Source organism: Petaurus breviceps, unplaced genomic scaffold (assembly GCF_028583685.1).
Source record: "Petaurus breviceps papuanus isolate PSGF00001 unplaced genomic scaffold, PetGlider_PUasm1.0 216, whole genome shotgun sequence".
Classification (NCBI taxonomy): domain Eukaryota; kingdom Metazoa; phylum Chordata; class Mammalia; order Diprotodontia; family Petauridae; genus Petaurus; species Petaurus breviceps.
Window position 1 is genome coordinate 4,713,666 of NW_027185867.1, and position 18,174 is coordinate 4,731,839.

Below are 18,174 nucleotides of genomic sequence, written 5' to 3' on the forward strand. Positions count from 1 at the left end.
AAGCCTTGGAAATCCCCGCAAATACCTCACAGGGTAAAGCAAGTCTCTGAGTCACTGGGGACCCTGTTTTCTTCTCCTTTTTCAGCCCCTCTTTCACCTCCCTCACCCCTTTGTGTTTGAGTTCGTGAACACATGCCCCCTAGGCTTTTCTACTCATACCACTCTTCTTTAACTATTTTAAAGAAAGCTTTGGCTTATAATAAAAAACTTAGGTTCTTTTTAGAACTTTTAAACTTTTGCCACTTTGAATAAATGCGGAATGGGGAAGCAGTGAGGGTACTTCCAAGGAATACCAAGAACAGACTATTAGTTTTTCAGGGTGAGTAACTAGAGACACGAGGGATTGTTCAGTAAGTACCATATGATGGATTTGAGATTGGAGAGTCCATAGGTGTAAGTCAGATAAAAAATTTAAGATGCTAGCAACATAGTAGGTACATATAAATAACAGGTCTCCTCTTTTTTTTTTTTTTTTTTGCTTTTTGGAGGGCAATTGGGGTTAAGTGACTTGCCCAAGGTCACATGGCTAGTAAGTGTGTCAAATGTCTGAGCCGGAATTTGAGCTCAGGTCCTCCAGGGCCAGTGCTCTATTCACTGCACCACCTAGCTGCCCCTGGGGCCCTTCTTTAGATTAAGATGGAAAGAAGAAATGGCAATTCTTTGATAATTTCCTCATAAATGTAACCATAACATTATAGCTGTGTGACATAGGTTCAACTCCTACTATGATCCCACTTTCAAAGATGTTGTTCAGTTGTTTTCAGTTGTTTCCGACTCTTTGTGACCCTATTTGGGGTTTTCTTGGCAGAGATACTGGAGTGGTTTGCCATTTCCTTCTCCAGCTCATTTTACAAGTGAGGAAATGGAGGCAAACAGGGTTAAGTGATTTTTATTTTCTCAGGATCACACAGCTAGTTAAGTGTATAACACCAGATTTGAACTCAGGAAAAGGAGTCTTCCTGACTCCAGGCCTATCACTGTGCCACCTAGGTACCCCAACTTTCCAAGATGGGGCTGCAGCGATTAATACCCATATAATGTTAACAAGCCTAGAGGAAGGCCCCTAGCAGCACATTAGGTAAACCTCCCATAGAGGACTTAAGTCACACAAAATGCGGATAAGTTAATCTGGATCGTTGGAGGGAAGACCCCCTCTCCCCATGAGTGTACATCCTAGAGCCATTAAAGTACTGAAATGGTCCATTAACAGCATTTATTAAGCACCTGCTATATGCCAGGTCCTATGCCAAGCACCAGGGACACAAAGAAAGGAAGGGGGGAAAGCAGATCCTACTCTCAAGGACCTCACAGACTAATGGGGGAGACACACATGAAAACAGCTGCATTCAAGCTAGATACACACGCCTTATGTAGAAATAATCTCAGAAGAAAGGCACTAAAGATTAAGGAAGCTTGGGAAAGGCTCTTGTAGAAGACAGAACTAGGTCCAGTTTAGATGAAACACAGTATATAAAAGGGGAAATGTACACTATGCCTGGAAAGGGAGGGTAAAGTCAAGCTTTGAAGGGCATTACGGGCCATTGGAACTTCTTAGGCAGAACATTCACAGATGGAAATTTTGTGCCACAGAGAGTTTGCTTGACTTCCCACAGATCTGTGAGATTTTGCCTTAGATTTCCTGTTTCTACAGTATTCACTGCCTTCCTTTTATGGCGGAAAATAAGTGAAAGGTTAAATTTCCTTCCTTGATATCTATCTATACTATGACTTCTCACACCACAGTCAGTCTCATTGGGTAATTAGCACTATATGTATTTGATCTGATAGATGAAGCAAGCGACCTTGGTCGCAAGGTCACTAAGCAACCTTGATCCTTCCCCTTAAATTCAGTATATTCTCTTTGAAACAAAATGTGGAGTCACAAAATCTCAGAAACAGAAGTTACCTCAGGAGTCACCTACTGCAACCTGCCTGACTAGTAATTCCCCTGTACATGAATCCCCTTTGGGAGCAGCCTCCATTTTCCAATAGCCCCCAAACCATGTGTTCAAGGAGTTTTTATCTCCGGTAAAAATAAGAAAACTGCATGCAACTCTGCCAGAAGTACTTCTGCCTCCCTTATTACAAAGAAGTTAAGTCCTCTGGAACCAAGATGGGTCACTGTGTTTTAAAAACATTTGAATTGGGACAGCTAGGTGTTGTAGAGAATAGAGCACCATCCCTGGAGTCAGGAAGACCTGAGTTCAAATCCAACCTCAGACACTTGACACACTTCCTTGCTGTGTGACCTTGGGCAAGTCTCTTTTGCCTTCCCTCCCCCCCAATGTAGAATCCCCCAGGGATTCCACTGTTAGAAGTATTACCTCCCCCCCTACAGTCAGTGACAAAAAGAAAGGCCCTACAACCATGTTTTAGGCCCCCAAACCAATATTCTATATATTATGTACAATTCACCATTGTATTTTATAGCACCCCCTTTGTAGTAGCAAAGATCTGGAAACAAAGCCAATTCCTGTTGTTTGGGGGAATAAGGTGTGGTATATGAATGTATTGGAACATTGCTGTGCTTGAAGAAATGATGAAGGTGATGAATGCAGAGAAACCTGGGAAGATGTATGAACCGATGGGGGGGGGTGGGGGGCAAGATATGTGAGTTGTAGAATGTAACCATGTAAGAGGAAAGAACGAGAAGACAGTCAAAATTGCAACAAAATTATAAAGGCTAAGCTTAGCTCCAAAGAGTAGGTAAGAGAAGGCGCCTCTCTTTCTTTATAGAGGTAGGGGCAGTGAGTATGGAATACTGCATGTGATGTCAGATTTTTTGACATATTAGTAATTTTTTATTACAGAGGGATAATTCTCTGGTAGATGAAGAGGGATACATTGGAAAATGTAGGTGATACCAAAAGAAAAGTGTTTTTTAAATTTCAGCAGCTTTCATTTAGGGCATGTTCTCTTGGTCCTGCTTTTCTTACTTCATATCAGTTCCTATAAGTTATGGGTTCATAGATTTTAAAATCAAAGGCACGTTAGAGTATATGTGTAGTCAGCGCAAGTCTTTGCCCTTTTCTCTGAATTCCTCCTATTCACATACCAGTTTGTTTAGCCATTTCCTCAAGTGAGGGATATATATATATATATATATATATTTTTTTTTTTCCAGATTTTTTGCTCCTACAGAAAGTGCTGCTATTAATATTTCCTTATATGTGGGACCTTTACATCTGTCATTGACCTTCTTGGTGCATATGTCCATAGCCATCCAGTAAACATAATATGTGTCATATCTCTATAATCCATGGTCGTTGACCAAAGTTCCTGGTTTAGACAAAGCAAGTTTATTTAACCTTGGGGCTTCCCTCAAAAAATCATACTATTTTTCAACAACAGAAAGGAAAAGATCTTAATTTCCTATATAAGGAAACCTGTCTAATATAAACCTATATTGGATAGGTTTTATTTGATCAAATGAAAAATTGAGATTCGAATTTAAATCCATAGAGTCATGACACCTGTCCTTTTCTCTCTGATGGATGTCACTTTGTCCAGAGACCTGCAGAGGCCTCTAGATTTGCAGTACTTCCCTAGGATTGAGGCCACCCTTCAGGGGGAAAGTACTTGGGGTCACTAAGAAGGCAAGCAGCCTGTCCTGTGCAGTGAGTCTTACTCCCTAGGGATGTGCTGGAATCATCTCAGATCAGCACCAGCCAATTCTTACATTTTCAGTGTGAGCATTTACACCTTGGGAATTGGCAGTGTCTATAAATCTGACCTTGATTTCATTGTTTTGTTGATTGCCTAGACTTTAAGAAAACGATGGTGAAAATGTTAATCATGCAGATTAAGCTTAGAAGTCTGTGTTGTGTGCATTTGTTTTTTGGAGAGCTGGATTGTTAAGCATTTACCAGCCTAGCCTTGGTCCCACCTCCAGGGACTTAAATGATGGCACCACTCTGAGGAGGAAGCCATTAGAAGTCATTAGAAAGTTTACTTCCACCCCCACCCCCTGAACCTTTATAGTCCATATGATTTATAGTTATCAATAAATGTCACGGTCTCTTGGTTATCAAGGCTCTTGTCCCATGTTGATCTCCAGGTCTGGCTCTGACTTGGTCCAGGAACTTATGCTATGGTTCCACTGTTGGTAACTATATTAGTGTTATTTTGGCACATGTTACAAATTGTACTCTCATTGAATCTCTTAGAATTTACACACTCGGGGCGGCTAGGTGGCATAGTGAATAGAGTACCCTGAGTTCAAATCCAGCCTCAGACACTTAACACTAGCTGCGTGACCTTGGGCAAGTCACTTAACCCCAATTGCCTTGCCTTCCCTCTTCCAAAAAAAACCAAAACAAACAAAAAAGAATTTACACACTCTGGAAACAGGTAAATAACATAAAAGATAGTACATTCAACCTACCATTCCATTGTGGGTATTTTTTTAATGCTTTTAAAAAATAGCATACTTCATAAATTAGTACTATACATTGTCCATTGCTTTTTTGGAGGGGGAAAGGCAAGGCAATTGGGGTTAAATGACTTGCCCAAGGTCACACGGCTAGTTAAGTGTCTGAGGTCAAATTTGAACTCAGGTCCTCCTGACTCCATGGCCAGTGCTCCATTCACTGTGCCAGCTAGCCAGCCCTATTGTCCATTTTTAAAAAAATCTTGAGGGTTTTTTATTTGTTTACATTTGTCTTTCCTTTGGGGGTCATAATATAGTAGAAAGAGCACTGTTCCTGGAGATAGAGGACCAGGATTAAAATCTTCCTTCTGATGATGCTTACCTTTTATGTATTGGGGCAAATCACTTAAATTCCCTGGGTTTCAGATTTTTTATTCTTAAAATGGAGAGCTAGATTAGTTGGCCTCTGAGTTCCTTCCAGCTCTAAATATATATTTCTATTGTGTGTATATTTATATAGCTTTAGCTTTGCTTTGTTTGTTTTGCCTCAGTTCATATCAGCCTTCTATATTTCTTTTAAAATATTTTAAACTCAAGTATTCTGTTAAAAGTCTAACATTGAACACTAATATAACCATCTAAACTTGCTTAATCATCACTTATAAGCTCGGGATATAGGATCATAGTTTTTCAGTTATTCCTAAATCCTTATCAGGATTCTTTGCCAGTTCTTACTCGTTTTTCCTTTAATAGCTTCCCAATTTGTCTACTTCATTTCCTGGTTCTGACTCTTTGCTTTGCATTATTTCACAGTGGGTTTTCTAGATTTCCTTATTTTCCTTATGCCTGTTGGTCTTAATTATATCACAGTATTACATTAATATACCACAATTTATTTAGCCATTCCCTGTTAAACATTTAGATTGTTTATAAGTATGATTAAGTATAATGATACTATGAAAATCTGAACTTTTTAGGGTTTATTTCCCATATTTCTCTGACTAGTTTTTATTAATCATTCCTTATGAGGCAGTAATATTCCATTATATTTTGTATCATCATTCAGCTATTCTTCAGCACTTCCTTCAGTTTTTTTTTTTGTTATTACAAATAGTGTTACTATGAAGATATTCATACAATTAGGTCTTTGTCATTAAAAACTTTGTTGGAAGTATAAACACATGCTGTGGAATTACAGGGGCAAAGGGTATGAAGAGTTTTGTTACTTTTCTTGTATAATCCTTCATTTGTTTCCAAAATAGTTTTTGCAAGCAGTGAATTAACATACTTGTTTTTCTTCATCCCCCAGAAGATGAACATTTTCCTTGTTTTACCATTTTTGTCAATTTGATACATTCCTTAAGCGTTGTTTTAATATACTTTTCTCTGATTATTAGATATTATTAGCTATTATTTTCTCTTACTCTTAGCACTTTTATAATGATTGTTGATAGTTTGCATTTCCTTTACAAACTATTTGTTGGGCATTGTTGACCACTTATCTGTAGGGAAATGGCTCTTAAACTCATAGATGCCTGAATAGAATCCTGAAGATTTGGGGTGTCAATTTACCAGAGATGTTTCATGAAAATATTTATTCTTAGTCAACTTCTTTTCACCTTGTTCTGGTTTTATCTTTTTTTACAAAAGCTTTTTATGTAGATATAAAGTAGTCCAATCTTCTGGATTCATTCTGCCTTCTTTCCCCAATACATCCGAACGATTTTCTTATATAATTTACTTGATGCTTCTTATTTTTATGGGAGACTAATAATTCTCAGATTGTCTTGAGCCCAGCCTTTGAGCTCTGTTGCTTTGGTCTGTATGGTTCTAAGGTCACATCTTCCAGTTCTAACATTTCTTAAAATTCTGCTCTGTTCTACATTATCTTTCTGTTACTGTTGTTCTGCTTAAATCTCTCCACACGTCAGAGTCTGTGGCTTCATTCAGATTTTCTGGCTTTTCTATTTTATCTCATTTTCCTGTTCATCTTTTTAAATTTTTTTCCTCAATGATCTTAACGCCGGATCTTGCTTTCACTCTTGCTGTTGTTCCAAGACTCTCACAGTGTGTCTAAATTTTGTCTCTTGGAAGTATGACTGATATTACAGTCTTCTTTCCTTATGGAGATTTCTTCTTATGTTCTTTAACCTGTAGAAGTTAATTCATTTTGCTGACACTTTTCCACTTCCTCACACCCCTCCCCCCATTTCTCTTCAGTTTTTCTTGGTAGTTTTCCTGCAGAATTTTTGTGTGTGTGTGAAAGTTTTTTTTTTTCCCCTTTCCCTTTCTTTTTTGTTCTTTTGTTTTATTTGGCCTCAGTCTGCCTTTTGTTTTGAGGTGGTGGTGCCAGGGAACTGACAGTCATTCTATCATCTTTCTGGAGGGCCTGACTTACATTTTTAACAGCTCCTGTCTTGGCCTCAGGGGTGGCAGCAGCCAAATGGGAGAGTTCCTAGACAAGGGGGTTCCCTGCAGGTCCCCTGGATGTGCAGGCTTCCAGGTAGCATATATCTTCATTGCATTTATCCATCTCTAACTCTTGTTCTATCCTGTTTCTATTTTCCTCTTAAGGCCAAGTCCAAGGATATCAGGGGTTTATCCTTTTATTAAGGGGATTTGTTCTGTGAAGTTTGGATTCTGTCAAAGGGGCACACTTAAGGACATAGAGGGACACCTGTGGCCTAGAAGCCACAGGTTCCCCACCCCTAGTCCATTCCTATGACCTGGATATGAAAGTCGTTCACATTTTACTGAAAGGCTTTCCATGTCAAGAAAATTTCTAACTACTTAAAGAGAGGCAATTCAGGAAGACCTTGCCAAGACTTTTTCTGGGCACACCTTTTACCTGTGGTTAATTGGTGAGCCATCTGTAGCAAATTGTTCTGACAGGGGAATCAGGAAGTGTAGGGGTCACTTTGTGATGTTGTCAGTACTTTTCAATTCCCATATTAAGAGCATTTTCAGTACCAGGTGAACTTTCTTACTCAGTTGACACTTGGTTTATTTCCTAACATCAGCTCTCCCTAATGATGACATATGTCATATAATGTTTTAATACAACACTAATAGCTAGCTGCGATTAGAACAACTCTCTCATCATCGTTATTTGAGACACTACTCTTCAGGAGATGAAGCCAAGGATATTGTGGGGTTAGGAGTAATTCAGATAGATGATTCTTGTTTAAACTGCATTGAAAGAGAGAGAAATTAGTTATAGAGATCATCACTATTGAATGCTCTGGTAATGGAATAGCTTTGTGAAATCCTTGGTCTTTTCCTTTAGTGACTTAAGAATCCTGCTTTGAAAGAATCAGAATTGGCCCTATATATATAAAAATATTCGTAGCAGTACTTTTCATGTTAACAAAAAAAATTAGAAACAAAGTAGATATTTCCATTGATTGGAAAATGGTTGAACAAATTTTGGTTCATAAATGTAGTGGAAACAGAATTAAGAGAACAGTATATGAAATGACTGCAAAATAAACAAAAAATGCTGAAATAAAGTGACATTCTGAACAATTGGTAATGACCAGGCTTGGACACAAAGAATAGAAAAAAAGAAGCACACCTCCCACCTTTCTGTGGAGAGGTGAATGATGGTAGTTGCTAAATGTTACTGTTTTGATTGATTGTGTTTAATTCTTTTCTTTATTGCAAGGGGAGAGTCTGTCTAGGAGTTAAGATTATATACAGAAATGACTAATATAAAACAATGCAAAAGTAAATGAAAAGTACTTTTAAGAAAATAATTGTTTAAAACCAAGAACTGCCTCCTAGGAGACATTATAAAATTCAGATCTATTGACTATTTCTTTTTCTTTTGTTAGATTAATGTAGGTTATCAGGAGAACACAACTGCCCACCTCTCCTTATGCAGGAGTCACCAAGAGTGTGGAAGCATGGAGGAAAGTCGAAATGAGAAGACAAATGAAGCTCATATTCTCTTTGACCGATTTGTCCAGGCCAGCACCTGCAAAGGAACACTGAAAGCTTTCCAAGAGCTTTGTGACTACCTGGAGCTAAAACCCAAGGACTATCGTTCCTTCTACCACAAGCTCAAGTCCAAGCTTAACTACTGGAAAGCCAAAGCCCTTTGGGCTAAACTGGATAAACGGGGCAGCCACAAAGACTACAGAAAGGGAAAAGTGTGCACTAACACCAAGGTAATAGTTGTTTGACTGTACCGGCATCATGGGGTTACAGGCTTAAGGGTTTAGAACAGGTTCCACAGCGAAGAATTGGTGGTGAAAGAATGAAATGAGGTTTGCATAGATTTCATCAACAACCTGATGTGGAAAAGAGACTCATTTACCTTGTTCAAAAGCTGGGTGTCTGTTAGGCACATTAACTTTATGTTAGTAGTGTCATGGGAGCTTCGGCTATCCAAGGTAACAACCCATGAAGATGTGACCTATGTATGGACTAAGATTGTTGTGTATATTTTTCACTTAGAAAAGGAGCATTTCTTTCAAACAGGTGAAAAAAGAAAAAAAAGAAAAAAAAAAAAGGCTCTTGACCTGAGCCATATTACACACACATACACACATACTTCCGTAGTGAACAAATATGTAAAGTTTATTTCCTGATTTCCCCTGCACATTTCATATTTATTTGTACCTTCCTCTCAGTCATGTCATAAATTGTTTAAAAAAGGGAAGATTTGGCATATACTATAAATACTCATTATTGAAAAAGCCCATGCTTGTTTTTTGTTACATTTTGGAAAAGACTGATGGGGATGTGGAATTACAAGTGGGCAATGTCTAACAAGCAATTCTTCTTAAATTATTTTTTGTGGTATTGAGTAAAATTTCAGTGCATTGGGCATCTACCAAAATAGTCCTAAAAAGATTCTGCCAAAGTGCATTATGTGTCTGTCATACCTCTCTGTTGTTAAGCCTTTGTGTACCTGCTAAGTCAAACACCTGGTCTCTTTCCATAGAATTTTCTCATGAAGCCTTCAAAATGAGAACTTAAAAAAGTAGGCTTTCCTTCAAATTTGAATTTAGAATTGTGTTTGAGGAGGAGGGGGAAGCTCAAACACCTTTGTATCTTGAAATTACCCTCCTGAGGATCCTTCAGAGCTACCGTGTTTCCCCAATAATAAGACACTGTCTTATTAATTTTTTTGGACAGAAAAACACCAGAGGGCTTATTTTCAGGGGAGGGCTTATTTTAATGAACATTGACAGCAATTTTAATAAACAGGTAAATGTGAACAAAAAAATGTACCTTTATTCAATAATGAATTCAATAAAGAACAGGATGACGCGCTCACTGCTGCAGCTCTGATTGGATGCACCTCGGAGCGCTGCGTGCGTTTCACGGGGGGGGGAGACAGTGCATACAGAGGGTACTGTAATGTAGCGTGTAGCGCAGGGGATCACCTTCACTACAGTAGCAATCTCAATAGGGCTTATTTTCTGGGGAGGGCTTATTTTAGGGATAGGTCTTATTATCGGGGAAACACGGTATGTAGAAGAAAATCTCATCTGGTTTAAGCCTGTCCATTAGTAGTATCTCCAAGGTTCAGTATTTCAAGGCCTGGAAATTTAAAAACAAAAAACTGAATTCCTTCAAAACTGAAGGAATGAAAAACCATGCACACTCACTGCCTATATTTAACCATTATGGGTTGGGCATTGGGATATTGTCTTGCATTTGTTTGGCGTTTGTACACAGAATTATTAAGTAAGCAGGCTATTGAGACCCTTTTGTTGATACTCAGCAATAAACTTACACCCATCTCTTATAGATGCTTTATTCGGACCTACATAAGGTCACAAGTATTTATTAAATCTTTGAATCCTATGGAAATCTTGCTCCAGATGGGAATGTTGAAAGGAATTATTTCAAAGAAAATTTTGGAAGGCCTGTACAAGGATTTTGTCTTTCTTTTATTCCTCCCCTCCCAACTTGGAAGTGGAAGAAGCAGGAAGGAGAAGGAAGCCAGCAGTAGGTTGCCCAAGAAAATTTTTGACAAAGAAAAAGATGGCCATTGGAACATTTTTTTAAATGCATAAAAGTGAACAGAAGGAATGACAAATAGGACAACTTCAAAAGTTACCCATTGAAGTTATCACTTTATTTTTTTTTGCATTTTTATTTTTATTCTTATAAGAATAAACTTATAGGAAAATCTACCTGCATTTAAGAAAGATTCAGTTGCACAAGTTATAATCTTGTTTCTCTGCTCTACTTTGTATGTGGAAATGCTCATTTTATTTGGTATTTATATTCAGAATGAAAAAGGAGAAATGGAAGAAAAAAATAAGTGGGCAATGTTCTTTGGATGGCAGTTTTGGAATTATGAACCTGTTATACAAATGTGGATTATCTCTAGTGGTACTTCTCTTGCCCTAATAGTAGCTGTGTGTTTCAGTGTCTCATCATTGGAGCTGGGCCTTGTGGCCTTCGCACAGCCATTGACTTGTCCTTACTGGGAGCCAAGGTGGTGGTCATTGAGAAGAGGGATGCCTTCTCCCGCAACAACGTCCTACATCTCTGGCCTTTTACCATACATGACCTGAGAGGTCTGGGTGCCAAGAAGTTCTATGGCAAGTTCTGCGCTGGGGCCATTGACCATATCAGTAAGTGACATGGAGTCTCCAGAACCTTTTATTTTGTTTTGGTAGGAAGGAACAAGTGGCACACTGCAAGAATTCTACCCTGTAGCCCAGTTTGTGTGGTGGTGGTAACATGATATTCAGCGAGACTAATTCTAGTTGTACTCTCTCCAGATCTCTTGAACTATGCTTTGTGTTTGGATTTCTAAGGTAGTGGCAACTTAATGCAAATTGGCATTGCTTCCTTAGGTGGCAGTAATCCATCTGGAATGGTTTGGAACCAGAGGATATCTGGATGAGATGTTAAATAACGGTCATGATTCCAAGGCAGCTTTATTAAGGAGCCTATATCCTTAGTGATCCAAATGTCTTCCCTGTAGCAGAGGCAGTGGTGACTTTAAACATTTGTACAATTTTGTACAACATTGTGCAGCACCTATTGTCTTCCACTGGCTAGAGAAATTATTTCTTCCTCTGCTAGACTAGAATTTGTAAAGTGTCTTGGGTATAGACGATTGTCCACGAATAAAATGCATAATAACAGGGGATGAAATGACCATCTTTGGAACATTTGTTCAAGAGGGTGGCAGTTCTGGGCAGCCAAAAAAAAGTAGGCTGGTTTGTAGTAAGATGACTGTGCTCTTGACAAACTATTTATAGGCCATAGGCTGTATTGGTTTTAGAAAAGGACCTAAGCTGTATTAATTCAACAGATCTGTCTACCTGTTATATGTCATATTTTATTTGATAGGCATTGTGAAAGTAGTGCAAAAGTGAAAGACTTAGATTTAAATTCTGCCTCAAAACACTTAATAGTTTTGTAACCATGGACAAGTCCTGTGAACCTCTCTTGGCCTCAATTCTCACATCTGTAAAATGGAGATATAGTTTCTCTAACTTTATCACAGAAAAGTGCTTATTAGACCATCAGGTACTATATAAAGGTTAGCTATCATCATGTTTCCTGACACAATTTACCACAGAAATAAAGTTTTCAGAGCTCATTTAATCTATATCCCTACAAATAATGGCTCTCTCTTATTTTTTTAGCCCCTTAGGTGGCTAGAGATAACTTAGACAACCTTAGGAGTTTCATTTCAACCTAAACATCGTTTTTTTTTTCAGATAGCTTTTCATCATTTTTAAAATTTGCTTCTCCCAAGTCTTTCTAGCAACCCAACTTTCTTTTTACCTAATCGATACTGAACAGTACTTGGTAATGATTTCAAAGAGATAATATGGCACATAGTGGAAGGAGCTTGAAACTGAGAATTACAAGATTATACTGTTGAGACCAGAAGAAATATAAAACATAGTCTCAGTCCTTTAAGAAATTAATAATAATTTTTCTTGGTCATCTACTTTTCTTTGTTAAAGCTTTCCCTAATATAGACTATTGGGAAAGACTTTGGACAGGGAATCATCTTTTAATCTCAGACATATCAGGTTGTGTGACCTTTAGCAAATGATTTAATTTATAGGCCATTGGTGAAGGGTTATTGTTTCCTCTCTAGGCAAAATTTAGAATTGGATTATGCCCAATCCCAAAATAAGGATTTTATAGGAATGTTGTAAAGATGAACAAGGTAATGCATGCATATGTAAACCTTTTGAAAGAAAAGTGTTTTGTAACTCTATAGGAGTATAATAGTTGTTTTCTCTTCCTTAATGCTTACTATGTGTGAATGTAAACACATGTATTATCTGCCTTACCTTATTTGGGTGTGGCATTCCTCCCAATATATCAAGATAGCAGCCCAGACTAAGGAACCACGTCTCCAGTTTTTCTCTACTTTACTTGTGAAAGGAGGGAGAGATAGAAAAGCTGTGCTTGTTGGCCCTATCTGTAACCATCCCATATCTCCCCATAGTCTGCATTTGCCCTTTAAAAACATAGTTACAGGGTATGACTTTGAGAATGTTTCCTGCCAGTGGAGGTGTTGAGAAGCCAAGAGTGGGTGGGTGGGTGGGTGGGTGAGGACCTTGGAGAGATCTTATTGAGTAGTCCCCTCTTTTCTGTGTAGCTTTGCTTAAAGCTGTTCTGATGTCTCTTCCTATCCTTATCCTGTAGGTATCCGGCAGCTCCAGCTAATCCTCTTGAAGGTTGCCTTGATTCTTGGCATTGAAATCCATGTCAATGTGGAATTCCAGGGGCTTGTATACCCCCCAGAGGATCAAGAGAATGAACGTAAGTTAGAACAAAACTATTGGGGGCCCACAGAGAATAGAAGAATGGATGAGAAGGGGTGGAGTCAAAGGGAAAAGCCATACAAGATTATAGGTTGGTTTCAGAGTAAGAAAATTTAGATTCCTTATGTATACTGATTTTTGTACTGCTGGGGGATCTTTGAGTCTGAAAAGTAGGCGGTGGGGTTGCTTAAGACTTTGTAAGCATTGCATTTCTTGTGGCAAATCTCTTCCTTTGTGAGTCTTCTTAAGGACTTCTCTCCTAGAAGTCGTAAGCCATGATTCTTCCATGTTGCTTTATATATTGTATATTTGGTTTGATAGTCCTTGTGTCTAGTGTACCCAGAAATTTGAAGATAGCCCTATATAGGAATTTTGTAGCCTTGTTTGTATGACATAGGGCTGACAGACAACATTCATTTGTATTTGCTCCACAGGAATAGGTTGGCGGGCACAGGTACACCCCAAAACACACCCTGTCTCAGAGTATGAATTTGAAGTGATCATTGGAGGGGATGGCAGGAGGAACACCTTAGAAGGTACTGCTTGGGTGGAGTAGAAAGGTGGCTCTTGGCACACTTGGCCATGTCAGATGCTTGCCATGGTCATAAATGTTTTAAATACCAATACATGGTGTGAGAGTTCCTTGTCCGATATACATCTTTCTTATACCTTCTAGTTGCTTGCGCCATGCCCGTGTGTGTGTGTGTGTGTGTGTGTGTGTGTGTGTGTGTGTGTGTGTGTGTGTTCGCACCTGCGCATGCCTGATGCTTTGAAGCTTTGAAGCTTCATGGAATTACATTCCATGACAATTGTTAGATTTCCCCTTCCCCAACCAAGCAATCCAGGGAATACCCTTGGGATATTATGGTATATTCAGAAATATCTCTTAAGGTCCAAATAGAAGAGGCCTGGCTTCTTATGTTGCTTGGGATTGGGATTAAAATCAATTTATAGACTAGGTCGCATCTTATCTCTGGATGCTTTTGTCCTGAATGATGGATGCTGGAGGTATCAGTCTTCTTTTGTAGTGGGAAGGAGAGTGTGACATTTTCAAGTTTTTCCCCCTAATCCTGTCATGTCTCATCTCTCTCATTTGAATTGATGGTCCTAGTAAGACTTCTCTGGGAAACTTTGTTTTTCTCTAGGGTTTCGTCGGAAAGAATTTAGAGGCAAGTTGGCCATTGCCATCACAGCAAACTTCATTAACCGCCATACCACAGCAGAAGCCAAGGTAGAAGAGATCAGCGGTGTGGCCTTCATATTTAATCAGAAGTTCTTCCAGGAGCTTCGAGAAGCCACAGGTTGGTGGTAGATGTTTTGGTCCTTGACAGGGTTAGAAATACAAATGCCCATTTTAGGTGTGGAGATAAGCAAGGGACATGGGAGGCAGTAAATAAAACAATAAGATTCCTAAGTGTGACGTTTTCTACTATTATTTCCCTTCAGCTGTTTAGCAGTGCTCTGTCCTTTTCAGAGCAAAGAGGTTATATTAAGAAATATTAAGTTTTAGGTTCTCTTCTCCCTACAACTTCCCACCCCAAACCGTGGTGATGTGAATAAAATTAACCATTTAGGTAGCTTCAGGATTTTCAAAACATTTTACATGCATTAACTTATTCGATCCTCACAATCACCTTGAATTAAAAGCTCCTGTTATTTCTCATCCCCATTTTGCAAATCAAGAAACCTTAAGTGACTGACCAGGTAAATGTTTGAGGTACAATTTGTACCCATATCATCCTCACACCAACTTTAGCATTCTCTCCAAGATGCCAGGCTTCATCTTTTTAGAAGTTAAAGTGTATTGGTAGAAACTCGTTCTCCGGTTTTTCATTTGAGGCAATGAAACTCACTTTAAGGGAGGTATGGCTTAGATTCTCTGGCTCTGGTATAAGTTAGTCCCAGGTTCTAGTCTTACTCCTAACGCTGAGTTGCTATATAGTGTAGGGTAGGTCACTTGTCCTCTCTGGAACTCACTTTTCCCATTGATACAATTGGGGAGTTTAAACCATTTAAAAATTTCTATGATTCCAGTCTTCTAAAGCCCAACTCAAATGCCACCCTCTCTATGAATCCTCCTTTGCTTCCACCCTCATTAATAATCTTTACTCGCTTGGACCTTATTTTGGCTTTTGGTTTTGCAGCTTTCTAATTCACACAGATATTCTGTCTTCTCTTTTCTTTCTTTACTTTCACTTGGTGACCTTCTCAACTCCCGTGAGTATCTCTATGTAGAGACTGACCTCTGGTCCTGAATCATTAGTTGCTTATATTCCAAAGGGGATGGCTCCTGGACATGCCAAACCCAGTATCTGTAAAACAGAGCTCATTAACTTTATCCCACAAATACACCCCTCTTTTGAACTTCACTATTTCTGTTGAGACAAACCAACATCCTTCCAGTTTCCAAGGTTCCAATCTTGGCATCATCATCAGTTCTTCATTTTTCCTCACTCTACATATCCAGTCAGTGTCAAATCTTATTATTTTTACAACTACAACATCTCTCTTATCTGTCCTCTTTTCACAATTCACAAAGCCACGACTTTAATTTAGGCTCTAATTATCTCTCTTCTAGAATTTTTCAATAGCCACCTTATTAGTCCCTGCTTTAAGTCTCTTCCTGTTCTAATCCATCCTTCCCACAAATACCTTGATGATTTTTCTTGAGCACAGATCTCATCATCTCAATTGTTCCCTGTTGCCCCTAGGTTAAAATATAAACTTTTGTTTCACTTTTTTTTTTTTTTTGCTTTTTGGGCGGCAGTTGGGGTTAAGTGACTTGCCCAAGGTCACACGACTAGTTTTTATATTAAGTGTCTGAGGCAGGATTTGAACTCAGGTCCTCCTGACTCCAGGGCTGGTGCTCTATTCACTGCGCCACCTAGCCGCCCCTTCACTTTTAAGCCCTACCTACCTTTCCAGTCTGCTACCTGCACTCAAACTACCTTGTATTTATTTTGTGTATTGTCTTCTACCTTTCCCCAGCCAGGGAACTATTTCAGGGTTATTTAAGACCAGAGACTATTTAGGGTTATAAGGATCAAATGAAACAATATATGTAAAGTACTTTGGAAATCTGAAAGCCCTTTATAATCGTTTTAGCTATTACTGTTTGTTTTGCTTTGGAACCCTAGTGCTATGCTTGATACATAGTAGATGCTTAATAAATCCTTATCAATTTGTTGATTGTCCATAACAGCGGTGTCAAACTCAACTAGAATGGGTGCCATTGATCCCAGAATCCCTTTGGGCTAACCATTGACTTAGGGTAAAAATATAAGAGTGTCTACATTTTATTGTATTTTTATTTTGCTGTGTATTTCCCAATGACATTTTACTCTGGTTTCGTGCCCACACTCAGAAAGTCGCACACCATATGTTTGACACCTTAGTCAGTAAGTTCCACGATAGTCAGGATTTTGTTCTCCTTTAGTGTTTAGCACAGTGCTTTGAATAGAATGGGCAGTTAATAAAGGTTTGTTGGATTAAATTGACTTTAGATAGATAAACTACAGTTTTTTGCTGCATTTCTTCTTTCTTCACTACTGTGAGCTTGGTTTCTCTCTAGCACCTGTCGTCCTTTAAATCACTGGACTGAAAGGTGATCTAATCTACTCTTTGCCATCTCGCTAGCACATGTTTTTAGGTCTCCTAACCAGATAATACTTCCATTGAGAACTGAAATCTTTGTATTTCATCCAAAGCCTTTATACAGTTTAAAACCATTCCTTCTTTTATCTTTCTTTTCCCTTAGTTCTCTTGATTAAAGTTAGATTTGGTTTTTTTTCTGTACATTTCTCCTTGGTTCCCTGTGGGCCCATATTTAGTCATGGGGGTTTTTTTTGGAGTGGGGAACACAGGGTAATTGGGGTTAAGTGACTTGCCCAAGGCACAGCTATTGAGTGTGTCAAATGTCTGAGGCTTTTGAATTCAGGTCCTCCTGACTCCAGGACTGGTGCTCTACTCACTGCACCATCCAGCTGCCCCCATATTTAGCCATGTTAATGATGTTTAGGAAAGCAGTCTAATTTATGCATTTATCTTCTGGCCACAGGTATTGATTTGGAAAACATTGTCTACTACAAAGATGACACACACTACTTTGTTATGACAGCCAAAAAGCAGAGTTTGCTAGACAAAGGAGTGATACTGCACGTAAGTTGAATTTCTTTTAAAACATTTTCTTTTTTTGCTGAGTACTTTCTGGTAATGTTCACCAAGGGGCTGAATTATATGATTGTTCTAGTTCCCAACCCCTCTAGCTTATTTATTCCAAGAAAAATAAAAAGTAATCCCATCCCTATCACCTGGAAAAATAAGCTTTTCTTTTAGTACAGTGTTAATAACTGTGAAGCCACAGAGATTTCAGAGACTGGATGGTGACTTATTTTGAAGTTGTAGAGAATGCTATGTTACAGTTTGGCACAGAGGAGCTGTTTACCTATGACTGGCTCAATAAAAGTGTGGGGACTGTCCTGTACTTACTGCATATGTTTTTAATCCAGATTACTTTTGAGCACAGGCCAGGTAATGGTAAATTCAACTCAAGCCAAATTTGGTCTGGCTTACTCAAGAATAACCACCCATGGTATCTTCCTTTCTTTACCCTATTTTATTCCAACATCTTTCTCAGATGATTAATTGTATGGTCCTTGCCTTAGGATGATATCTGAAATGCCACATTCTCAGGTCCCATGTGGTTTGAATAGTTGATGTCCTCTGAAAGGGACTGTTCCCTTGGAGCCTCAGAATCTTAAGGATTCACTATTGCTGTATGAGGAGAGAGAGAGAGAGAGACAGAGAGAGAGAGGAGAGAGAGAGACAGAGAGAGAGAGAGGAGAGAGAGAGACAGAGAGAGAGACAGAGAGAGAGGGGAGAGAGAGGGAGAGAGAGACAGAGAGAGAGAGGGGAGAGAGACAGAGAGAGAGACAGAGAGAGGGGAGAGAGAGAGAGAGAGGGAGAGAGAGACAGAGAGAGAGGGGAGAGAGAGAGAGGAGAGAGACAGAGAGAGAGAGAGACAGAGAGAGAGAGAGAGAGACA

At 38.9% G+C, this 18,174-nt stretch overlaps 1 protein-coding gene across 1 annotated transcript in view; it reads left to right on the top strand.

Annotated features, from left to right (window-relative positions):
- MICAL3 (microtubule associated monooxygenase, calponin and LIM domain containing 3) overlaps positions 1-18,174 on the top strand; it is a 246,450-nt gene that overhangs the window by 80,713 nt on the left and 147,563 nt on the right. The window contains exons 3-8 of the mRNA XM_069094298.1: positions 8,203-8,538; positions 10,758-10,965; positions 13,013-13,129; positions 13,566-13,667; positions 14,277-14,432; positions 17,189-17,289. Coding sequence (XP_068950399.1) covers positions 8,275-8,538; positions 10,758-10,965; positions 13,013-13,129; positions 13,566-13,667; positions 14,277-14,432; positions 17,189-17,289 — 948 coding nt within the window. The 5' untranslated portion in view covers positions 8,203-8,274. The remainder of the gene's footprint in view (positions 1-8,202; positions 8,539-10,757; positions 10,966-13,012; positions 13,130-13,565; positions 13,668-14,276; positions 14,433-17,188; positions 17,290-18,174) is intronic.